General features: G+C 47.6%; 1 protein-coding gene across 1 annotated transcript in view; it reads left to right on the top strand.

Moving 5' to 3' along the window:
- The window catches only part of GABBR2 (gamma-aminobutyric acid type B receptor subunit 2), a 422,876-nt gene that overhangs the window by 225,818 nt on the left and 185,023 nt on the right, over window positions 1–12,035 (top strand). Inside the window, exon 5 of the mRNA XM_023202917.2 lies at window positions 7,621–7,686. Coding sequence (XP_023058685.1) covers window positions 7,621–7,686 — 66 coding nt within the window. The remainder of the gene's footprint in view (window positions 1–7,620; window positions 7,687–12,035) is intronic.

Here is a 12,035-nt window from a genome sequence, read left to right on the forward strand (position 1 = left end):
TTTTTGAGTGACTGACAAAAATAGCCCAATTCTCCAACAATACTAGTGGGGATCCTTAAGCCTCACATTAAGGGGACAGCTTTGAACAGAAAAGCTACTTGACTAGTCAGCAACAACTGAGTGTCCTAGAACCCCAGCAGAGAGGGAGGGAGACAGGATCAGCCTAAGGTAAGGCCTCTCCAGAGAGGGCGGTATCTGCATTTCCCGTTGCTGCTGTGACAAATCTGAACAGCTTCAAGCAACACAAATTTATCTTACTGTCTGGAATCCAGATGTCCTACATGGATCTTGACGGGCCAACATCACGGTGTCAATAGGGCCAAGTTCCTTCGGGAAACTCTAGTTCCAGTATCTAGAGGCCACCTGCATCCCTCAGCTGGCGGCCCCCTTCCTCTATCTTCAAAGGGAGCCATAGTCAGTGTAGCCTTTCCCACACTGTATCACTGTCTCTGCCTCGGCCATGTTTAAGGACCCTGTGAATACATGAATACATTTAAGGACCCTGTGAATACATTATCACCTGGATAATCCAAGAAAATCTCCCTATTTTAAGATCAGCTGATAAACAACCTTAATTCCATTTGCAATGTGCATTTTCCCTTTACCATGTGACATAACATACTCACAGGTTCTGGCGATTAGGATGTGGCCTTTTTCGGGGGGCTGGGGGAGTGGGGACAGGGTCTCACTCTGTCGCCCAGGCTGGAGTGTAGTGGTGTGATCACAGCTCACTGCAGCCTCAACTTCCTGGGCTCAAGCAATCTTCCCACCTCAGCCTCCCACGTAACTGGGACTACAGGCACGTACCACCACACTCAGCCAATTTATATATATATATATTTAAATATATATATATACTTTTAAAATATTTTAAAATATATATACTTTTAAAATATGTATATATATTTATATATTATATATGTTTTATTATATATTATATATTATACATAATATATATAATATATTAATACATATATATTTATATATTTTAAAGTATATATATTTAAATATATATATTTTTAAAGTGTATATATATATTTAAATATATATATATTTTTTTATTTTTATTTTTATTTTTTTGTAGAGACAGGGTTTCTCCATGTTTCCCAGACTGGTCTTGAACTCCTGAGCTCAAGTGATTCTCCTGGCTTGGCCTCCTAATGTGCCAGGATTACAGGCATGAGCCACTGTGCCCAGCCAGGATGTGGCTATTATTCTGCCTGTCATAAGTCGACTACAAAGATAGGTTTTGAGAGGACTGCCCTCCCCTTGCTCTGTGGGAAAGTCCTAGTGGGAACTGTGCTCTCCCTCTCAACTCTGGCCAAAAACAAGTCCTTAGGGAATTGACTCCCTTTTTCCCAACCAGATAGGAGAGACCTGAGGAGAACTGCCACCCCCACAGGTCAGGAGTCCATCCTGACTGCCTGAAACTGAGGTTCATACAGGCACCCCAAGGGGACGCAAAGCTGCAGAATAAACATGGTGCATCTTTCTCACAGGCCAGGTTTGCTCAGAGACGTGGAGACGAAAAGGTATTATTTTTAACTTATGACATAGATACATTATTGGAGTGTTAAATATACATGAATTTTCAAGATACAAGAATAAACTTTAAAGAAATGCCATGCTTTCCACTGGGCTGCTGTGGGCTATTGCCTCTTCGCTCCCTTCCTTGAGAGTGAAGCGTGTGCTTCTCTGCCTTTACGGACATTTCCAGTGGGGGATGGGGTCTAAGTAAGACAAATTTTAGCTAAATAAAAGAGAGTACTCATTTTGGGTGTGGGATCAGTTTGTCAGAGCCAGGAGGGACTTTGGAGAACATTCTAGGCTAACCTTCTAGGGCCCACTCCAGGTCTGCAGCCAGACAGTTGGGGCACAGGACTGGCCTGGGCTTCGGAAGCCTTAGGCAGTGCCTGCTGGCCCAGGTCATGGCCAGCCTCTAACAGCTCAGCTGCCTTAAGGATTTATAGCATCTCATCTCTTTATATAGCATTGTGACATTTGAATTTTCAGCAGCCCAGCACAGTAGGTAGTCTGCAAGGCTAGGCTCTAAGAAAACAGGATGCCATTGAGTGGGTTCTAGACAGATGCATGAGTGGCAGGAGATTCCAGACAACCCAAAGATCAGGCTGAGGCTCAGGGTTGAGCTTGACCTTCCTTGCAAGATTCCATGCTCCAGAGGCAAGGAAGGCTGGCCAGAGGGCATGGTCCCTAATCTTCCTCGCCTCTGCTGTCCTGCACTTTTAAATGCACACCAGCAATTTTAGTGGCTCAGGATTGCATTTGCCATTTATATCCTTTCACTTCAACATCTGCATGACTTTTCTCGATTAGCTGTTGCTGCAGATTGAGTGCTGAGCTCCAGCAGCTCAGACCCAGTGGGGTTTGCCTCCTCAGCTGGGAGACAGTAGATAGGAGTGAAGGGTCAATCACTCAGGCTCTGGGACGACACCCACCTGGGGCAAGGCCAGTGCCACCACCTCCTATTTGTGTGACCTGGCATCTTAGGTGGGAGTCCCTACAAACAGAGCCTGAGATGCTTGGGAAAGTGATTTATTGAGGGAGTACTCTTAGGAGAAGGGAAGGGAAGCAGGATGAGGCAGGAGGGGCTCTGTCTTGGATGAATACCAGTTTAGCCTGGCCCCACAGGGGTCTCTGGAGCGCAGACGGCACCACAGAGCTGATCCCGCCTTTCAGCAAGGGGGCTGGAGTTTTCCACCAACATGAGTCAGTTGTCGGCTGCTCTCTGTGGGGTGTGGGGCATGGCATGGCTCCCATGGCCAGGAAGCTCCCTTTAGCTGAGGGCAGTTCTCCAGAGAAGGGAGTGAGCTGTCAGCAGCCCACCCTCACTGCAGCCAGGGTGGGTGTACCAGCCTCAAGGAGGTGCATCTGCCCCGGCTGTAGTGTTCTTTGGACCCTGCTTTGCTCATGAGTCTTTCCAAAGTGAGTATAAAATAGCGCCCACCTCCCAGGGTGGGGCTGACGGACCGCTTAGCACAACAGCTCAGAAAGGGCTCGAGAGTTGTTATTTTTATGGTGTTAGGATTGCTTGCAAACTGGGGGTGCACACTAGTTCTTTGAAATGGATTATCTTTGCTAAGTGTCGTGTGCGTGTGTGTGTGTTTAGCTCTCTTGAAGCATCCCAGAGACAAAGTGGTTCTAGATGAGGGATGAGAGAGTCAAGAAAGAGGAAAGGAAACCTACCCAGGGTTGGCAACATTAGACTCCTTTCCAGAGGGAGTTTAGTGTGCTTCTCCCTCACTCATCCTGTCACTGGGGGTAGGGAGGGTTTGGCCTGAACACCGCTCCCCATTTTCCTACCGCATTCCCATGGCTGTTTCCTTCCACTTTTGCCCCTTTCCTGTGCAAGTAGCCTCTTGAGGGTGTGAACATAGGTCTCCATGTGTGGTCTCCAACCCTAGACCTGACCATCTCATCTGCCCCAACTCAGGTCATCTGCTTTCACTCCAGGAAGGCCCCTACAAGCCAAGTCCCTGGGAGGGCACAGGATTTTCCAGACCCTGCCCTCTGCCACGTTTCCAGTCCTTTGTGATATCACAGCTCTGATCTGTCACTGTCATCCTCAGGGATGGTTATGGCCGCCCTTCCCTGCCTCCTACTACTGCCTAGATTACCCCAAGCCCTTTCAGCATAAGAGAATGGGCCCATACCCTGGCAGGGAGGCAGGGGGCTTGGCCGAAAGCAGGGGCTACTGCTATTCCCAAATTTCTTCTTTCTGCTCTCTGGACTTTCAGAAAAAGATACAAGCTATGCACCATTGAAAAGCATGATTCTGGAACTTTTATGAGAGTGTGCACATGTGTGGAAAAGCTGTTATAATTCCCCAAATCTAAAACCTTTCCCCTCACCCCTGAATCTTCCAGTAAGTTGCTACTTCAGAGAGAAGAACCTGGTGTATCTGTATTCCCTACTCTCAGGATACCTCCTCATGCTCTAGAATGAACATATTCTAGTTTGAGAAGCACCTCAAACTCTTTCTACTGCTCTATGGCATCCCCCAAGATCCCCATCCAACCTCATCCCCTGTTTGGCCTCTCCCCAACCCTGGATTCTGGGCTGCTCCTCCTTCCTCCCAGACTTGGCAGCATCTTGCCCCCTCTTTCTCATCATCTAGAAGCAGAGTGTGTGTTCACAGCTTCCTGCAGCAGGCATGACCTGGTTCTGCATAGGATCTTTCTCCAGGGCCCTCTAATGGTCAAGGAGCACCAAAGTGAGAGCTCTGGCTTTCATTTTGGTTCTGTGGAGCCCTGGGAAAGCCTTGTACCTCTCTGGAAAGAGATTAGCTAGATGGTTGATCCCATGGGCTAACAGCCTGGGAGCACTGAACCAAGTGGTCCTTGCAACTTGGTTGTCATAGCAACGAAGACACCAAATGGTCCACAAGTGGCAGAGCTGGTTATTTAACTGTCAGCAGGTGGTCAGGAGGTCAGCTGTGAAGATATGGTTCCCTCGGTCTACTCAAGAAGTGGACATGGTGATCCCAGGGTCTAGACCATGGGGCTGGCCAGATACTAGTGCAGTGATGATAATGGCTACTAGTGACTGAATAAGCAGTGTGGGCCAGGCATTGTGCGTGATGCTGCACACTGGATTAATTCACTTCATCGTGCATTAAACACGTATTTGTTGACATATGTGTAGTGCCCTGTTCTGGGAGCTGGGGACTCAGAGATGAGTCAAGTTACCCTCACTTCAGTGGGGAAGACAGGCAAGTAAGTGGATTTGAGCCATATTGGAGGGAAGCACAGGGTGGTCCAGGCTCGCAGAGGAAGAAGTGGCTACAAGCCTGATGGGACAGAGACATGGTTTCTCAGAGCAGAGGAGCCTGGGCTAAGGTAGGAAGGGTGAGTAGCAGCCGTGCAGGCAAAGTGAGTAGGAGGGGAGAGAAGGGCACTCTGGAGGGATAGACTTGCAGAATGGGTGGGGGGCGGAGTGGCAATATGAATAAATAAATGAATGAGTGAATGAATGAATGGCAGTCCTGTTTTAGGACTCACTGCCAAGGCAGGATATGAGAAATGTGATAGAGAATTGAGCAGAAGTCAGTTGGTAAAGACTGCATAGGATCTTTACCATCTTTATCTTTAGCACATCTTGAATGTGCTAAGGAGCTCAGAGTTTGATCTGCAAACTTCAGGAAGCCATGCACAGATTTCACACAATCATCTAGGAATGAACCCTTCCTCTGCTCTGCGGCGGTGGGTGAATGGGGCAGGATTCATGGCAAGGATGCAGGGAGGCTGTTGCTGTTCACTGAGTAAAGAATGATGGTGACCAAACTCAGGGCAGTGGGGCTGGAGGGTTGGAGCTGATTAAGGAGCTAGTTTTGAGCAGACAGAACCAACAGTTTCTGGTTATGGCTTGGATGAGGGTTGAAGAAGAGCAGTGAGTCTAAGATGACTCCCAAGTTCCTGACCATTGTCAGAAATGGAAAACACAGGAGGAGGAAAGGGCCTCTTGGGAAAGCTGGTGGATTCAGCTTGGAACAAGTTGTGTTGGAGGTGCCTGAGAGAATCCAACTGGAAGAGTCCAGTGGGAAACTGGAGAAAAGCTGGGGCTGGGGAGAGAGATTTGGAGTCCGCGGCACACAGAGAACAGTTGTGGCTGGGGTCATGAAGGAGGTGGCCCAGGGAGAATGATGGGAGCAAAGAGCTAAGGACAGAACACCAGCATTTAGGGATGGGTAGAAAGGTCAGAAGCTGATGATGAGGATTATGAGCAGGAGTGGCCAGGGAGGCAGGAGGGCAGCCAGCAGAGAGCAGCATGGAAGCCAGTGAGTGAGTTTCATTATGATGAATCTGACAACCACTGGGCAAGGTACATAGGATTATCCCTTTCTCAGAGATGAAGGAATTGAGGCTCCAGGAGATTAAGACCCAAAGTTTTCAGCTAATCAGAGGTGGAGCTGTGATTTGAGCCCAGGTCTCTGACTTCAAAAACTAATAAGCTGTTTTTACCATACCATGTTTAGCAACACAGGGTTTGGCACAAAGTAGATGATGAATAGATATTTGCTGGATGGATGGATGGATAGATGGATGGATGGATGGATGGGTAGGTACTATCAGCAGCAAAAAAATGCCAAAAATTTTCAACAAACAAGCAGAAAGATCTTGGAGCATGCCTGGAAGCAAGTCCACAGAACGGAAGCAGCTTAGAACTTTTTATAGCATTGCAGACGTGGTGATGACAAAGGCTTGCCTTCCTTCCACTGCTCTGTTAACGATCTTTTAAAGTCCTTTCAGAGCCAGTGTTTTTTTTCCCCCTCTTCTTTCCATTCTTGCTTGCAAACGAAAGATGATTTTAGAATCCAGGCCTTCTTTATTTTGCTAAAGTACATGATGAGTAAAATGGCCTCTCAGTCAGCACTTTCCAATTTTGAAAGATGCTAAAAACTGATCTTTAAAAGCATATTTTTCTACTTTATGCATCAAAGGGCCATGAGGCCTGCTGGAGGAGATGGATGAACAGCAGGAAGGTGGCACCACCTGCAAGGCTGGGCCTCACTGTGGAGGGCAGGAAGCGGCTGGGATGGGGAGCAGGTGTGTGGGCCAGGGCCTGGCTGGTCTCCTGGTGGCCGCCCCACCCATTCTCTTTCAGCCTGTTCTTCTCCTTGGGGCAGGACCCAGCTGGATCCCAATGCCCCAGAAAGCAACGAAGACCCCATTTACCTGACCCAGGAGAGCCTCTGGCTGATGCTCAGTAATTGTTTGTTGAATGAATGAATGAGTCACAGGGGTCACTGTGCACTTTCCTATTAATCACCTGAGATATGAATGTAATCCCATGTAGAGCTTTCAAAAATAGATTTTCCTTAGAAATAAAGTTGGACACTCGCTATGCGCTAGGCGCTGTGTTAAGCACTTTACAAGGACTATTTCACTTAGTCTTCCCAGAAATCCGATAAGGAAGGTACTACCATTATCCTCATTTTACAGATGAGGAAATTGGGGCTGAGATGGAAAAGGAGCGACCAGGGGCCACCCATGGTTTGTTGGTAGAGCTGAGATGTGAACAAAGCTCAAAGCAAGTCTGAAACCTCTTAATTGGGAAGCACTGTGGGCTCCGGGAATTTCTTGAGGGATTAACTGTCAAGAAGGTAGAAAGGGCTAGAACACTGTGGCAGGGCAGCAGAGTGTGGTTGACTGGGGTCTTGTCTCTGCCACCAACTCCCCAGGGGCCCTTAGAAGCTCCTTTCTCCTCATCTGGCCTCAGTTTTCCTATATGTAAAGTGAGGAGGAAGGTTAGGTGATGCCTGCATGGTCTCAGGGTTTGCCTGCCCTGGTGGGAGGAGAACAGGGGAGGTTGCAAGGCCCCTGAGAACAGTCAGCTTTAGCCTCCGGCCTGTACACAATTGCCCTAGGGCTTGCCCATGAGATCAGGGCAGACTGATTGCAGGAGCCAAAGGAAAACCAGCCCAAGAGAGGGCTAGAGAATCCAGGCTGGGCTGGGGTTGGGGGTGAGGTTCTGCTCTGCCCACCTGCCCAGGCAGAGCTCTGGGCTGAGAGCCAGAGGCGCAGGAATGTTGTCTGTCACAGGCTTGAACCCTTTGTGGGGTGCTGAACATCTCACCTTCATGACGTGTCCTTCCATCCACAGGGGAATGATGTGCGGATCATCCTTGGCCAGTTTGACCAGAATATGGCAGCAAAAGTATTCTGTTGTGTAAGTAAAACAGTTGTATCATTCGTGTCTTTGGGGAGGTTCATGAAGCTCTTTCCCATACTCCTTCTCTCCCTGCTCTGTCTATGAGTGGGATCGTAGGACTGGAGCCTGGGTTCCTGGAAGCAGAAGAGTTAGGTTCACTGTTCTTTTCTCTTTCCGGGGAGCTAACACCCCAGGGCTCAGAACAATACTGTCATTGAGGAACCAGGGACCTCAGTCTAACCCATTGTCTAAGCCTCATTGGCTAATTCTAAGTCTGCTCAACTTAGCCGGGGAGATACCAGAAATCAGGGTGAGGCTGAAGTGACTCAGACCCACTTCCCTGCCCTGTAGGTAGGGCTCAGAGTCTTAGGTTAGGGACAAATTATTAGCTATTGATTTTCTACTCCTGAATCCTTTACAGCTGTCTAGTGTGTGACAGGTGACAAAGGTGACCTTTTTATGCCTTATGTCATTTAATCTTTTCAATAACCATGTGAAGCAATTATGATTTTCCCATTTTACAGATGAGGAAATAGAGCTCCATAGAGTAAAGGGGCTTGTCCAAGGGCCCTCAGCCAATTCATGGCAGAGCCAAGGCTCCATCCCCATTCATCTGATCCCTAATCTAGCTTCTAAAAAAAAAAGATTTTCTCCGTATGATCTCTAGCTTAAGTTAGATGTAGGGGACATAACACAGGAGCTAAGTCAGTTTTCATTTTGATGTCCCAGCTCCCAATCCTCCCCATCATGTCGGGAGAAAAGTCAACAGAATGAAAGCCTAGACAGGTGAGTCACTGTCTACCCAATAAGCTTCACCTTTTAGACTGAGGTCATTCTAGGTGTAGTGTCTGGTGATGGGCCACAGATCTCTGTCCTCTTTGATCTTTTTGTCAGTAATGTGGATGAGGTTATAAATAGGAATTCTAGAAATCATGAAATACATTGGATGACAGAGTCTGAGTGCAAAGAACTTTAACAGGTCGGAATGTTTGATTATATCCAAGCAGAGTAAATTGTCCTAACATATTATATTAGAACAGACAAAGCTGCCTAAGGCCAAGTGGTAGAGGCATAGCTGAGAAGTACTGTGTTGAGAAGAAAAGGGACTTTGGGTGTTCCAGATGACCCCCAGTTTACTGCAGGGTCTGGTAACTAAGGTCATCAGCATGCGGACAGTGCCAGAGAGCCGAGGCGACCTCAGATTGCATGTCTACACCCAGGGCAGGGTAGTCCCTCTGCTCTTTGCTGGAGAGACCCCACCTAGGGAGACCTGTCCAGCTCCTGGTGGCCTGTTTTGGACAGGTGTAGGAATTGAAAAGAGACAAGGAGCGAGGACAGAGTAGTGGCCGGAAGCCGTGGTCACGTGTAGTTATTTGAACTTGAAGGCTCAGGAGCAAAACGAGAACTGTCCGATCATCTGATTTAGCTGGGAGGAGGGAGAGGATGTGAGGCTGACCTTTCAAGGGATTTTGGATGGAGGTTGGCACTCAGGAGCCAATCAACTTGGGCTTGAGTCCCTGCTCTGCTACTTATTATTGAAGTTGGGTATGTTGTTTACACTCTCTGAGCTCCAGTTTTCTCATCTGTAAAACGAGGATTATAACACCTGTCTGATAAGATTGTTGAGCAAAAACCCTCTGCATAGTACCTGATGTACAGTGAACCCTCAGTAAATACCAGTCATCTTTTTTGGTTGTTTATATAGGGTCTCAGGTGTCCAAAGATGGAATGGGCCACCATTTACTGGCAAGTTTTACTGGTAGATTCCACGAAATTGTGTTAAGCGTTCTATTTATCAGTGGAGAGCAGCAAGAGGTCTTTCCACATTGAAATTGAAGGAGGACCATGAGAAAAATGGAAAATATAGAGTGAATAGATTTAATAATTTTACTCCAAAACTCATAAAACCTTGCTCCTTACTACCTAGGGTCCAGAAATAACCCACTTTAAAAAGGAAAATAATGGCCCAAATTTGAGAGCCTGCTTTCTTTTAGAGAAGAAACTCAGTGCTCCCTCTCCAGTATCCCCAGGGCCTTGCGAGGAGCTGGCACATGGTGGGTGATTGGTGTTGATCGAATGAGGAAAAAACAAGTAACTTCAGAAAAAATAAATTAATAAAAATGATCCGTGAAGATGCCACACCAGGCCCTGCCCACCTCCAGTTTGCAAGAAACATAGATGGGCCTTATGTTCCGATTTAAGCCAAACCAAAGCCCAGGTGTGACTGTGATCTCACTCTGCTATGCACTGGGATGAGTTTCCAAGTGGCTTTCCCAGCCGTGGTTTCTGCTTCTGAACAGGCAGCATGGCTGCCTTCCTTTTGACCCAAAGCCCCCGGGCTTGTCTGCCTTCCACACGGCACAGGGACACCATGCCACCTTCTCATCCCATTTTCCTCTTCACTCTTGTTAGTTTTGGTATTTTGAGATGAGGTTACTCTTAGAGTCTTCACTCGCTGCTCCATTCCAAGGAGCTTCTCAGAGGCTTTGGGCTGGGTGTAGAGTCCATGTGTTGGTTCCCAGATGGAATCTGCCCTCAAGGACTTATGGTCTTGTCTGGTTAGGAAGGAGTTCTTCTGAAAGGTCCAGAAGATCCTAAGGAGACTGTTTTCATGCTGGATCAAGACTGGTAAGTGAAAGAGGGAGGAGACGCTCAGAGCAGAGACCCCCGAGAGAGCTTTCCTGTCCCTATTGGAGTCAGAGCAGAGACACATGGAGCCAGCCATGTCTCTGCCATCCAAATGCTGCCCTGGAAACTTTACAGCGTGTTGCTGTGTTCTTGAGATCGGAACTGCCACCCAATGGGATCGCAGACTCCAGCAAATGCAAGGCCTATTTATAGCCCTGTGGCAAATGTTCATTTTGGCATCAGCACAGTATGAGCATGGCATGTTGCTTTTGTCTTCTCCTCTGTCCTCAGTGGTCTGTTCTAAATTCTCAAGCACTCTAATGTGGGTTCTGGTTTTAGCTCTGCCAGCTGTGTGACCTCAATCAGGTCGCTTTACATCTCTGGTCCCCAGCTGCCTCATCTCTGAAATGGAAGCAATGATCCCTACCCCGTCTGCTTTATGGAGTTGTCGAGAGGCTTAAATGAGGCCACCAAAGGGAAAGCTTCATCCCAGCTGCTAACTGCCTTACTGATGTGAGGGTTTATTACTATTACTGTTGTAAACCTTAATATAAAAAGGAAATGTCTTTTTGCATGGGGAGTGGAGGAGGCAAAAGGAAACTTAATTAAATGATGAAATTAGATTTTTTTTTTTTTTTTTAAATCGTGTCGTGGCTACATGTCTACAACTAGTAAGAACCAAAGTGGTTCATGGGGCTGAAGTGTGTCAACTCAGGATGGCCCACCCTCACGCAATAGTACCCATTTGTCAGTCATAGGTCCTAAGACCACATTTCTACAAGATGCAGAGAAAATGGAGGTGTGGTGGCTCATGCCTGTGATCCCAACACTTTGAGAGGCCAAGGCTGGAAGATGGCCTAAGCCCATGAGTTAGACTAGCCTGGGCAGCATGGCAAGACCTCCTCTCTACAAAAAATTTAAAAATTAGCTGGGCGTAGTGACATGTGCCTGTAGTCCCAGCTACTCAGGAGGCTGAGGTGGAAGGATTGCTGGAGCCCAGAAGTTCGAGGCTGCAGTGAGCCATAATCATGCCACGGCATTCCAGCCTGAGTGACAGAGCCAGACCCCGTCTCAGGAAAAAAAGAAAACAAAAATCAAGGTGACCAGTAAATTAGAAATGCATTCATTCAGTCAATCCACAACCATTGATTGGGTAGCCCCTGTATACCAGGTACTGTGGAAAGCCCGGGGGCTCCAGGAGAGAACTGGCACGGCCCCGCCCTCCCAAAACTCCCCATCTGGCAGAGGAGACAGAGAAGCATACCAGTGTCTAGTTAAAACTCATGTGTCCAACAACCTCAGCCCTTCTGACCATAGGAATACTGAAATGGAGTCCTGGAGACATTTCTGCAGTTGCATTAGACGGTGGATGCTCTATCCAAGTCCAGTCTACCTCCCTTGCAGGAGAGCCTCGCTCGAAGTCCGCTTACTTTTGCTCTACAAATATGCTTAGCAATCCAGGCACCCTACTTTCCAAGCCTATAGTAGTTTAAAAGCAGCAAATTCAGAGTGAGGGAGAGGGACTTGATGATAGTGAAAAATGACAGTATAGACCTGACAGCTCGAAAGGAGACAAAAAGCCATGGAAAGTGGATCCAAAGTCTAAGCACAACTGTCTGGGGCCATCTGGTGCTTGGGCAGTCTCCTCTAAGCCCAAGAGTACTGCTGTGCATAGCCCAGAGCAGTGACTGATGTTCAGAATGAAACTATGGGTTACCATGAGGAGAAGAGAAAGAGAA

Source organism: Piliocolobus tephrosceles, chromosome 14, assembly GCF_002776525.5.
Source record: "Piliocolobus tephrosceles isolate RC106 chromosome 14, ASM277652v3, whole genome shotgun sequence".
Lineage (NCBI taxonomy): Eukaryota > Metazoa > Chordata > Mammalia > Primates > Cercopithecidae > Piliocolobus > Piliocolobus tephrosceles.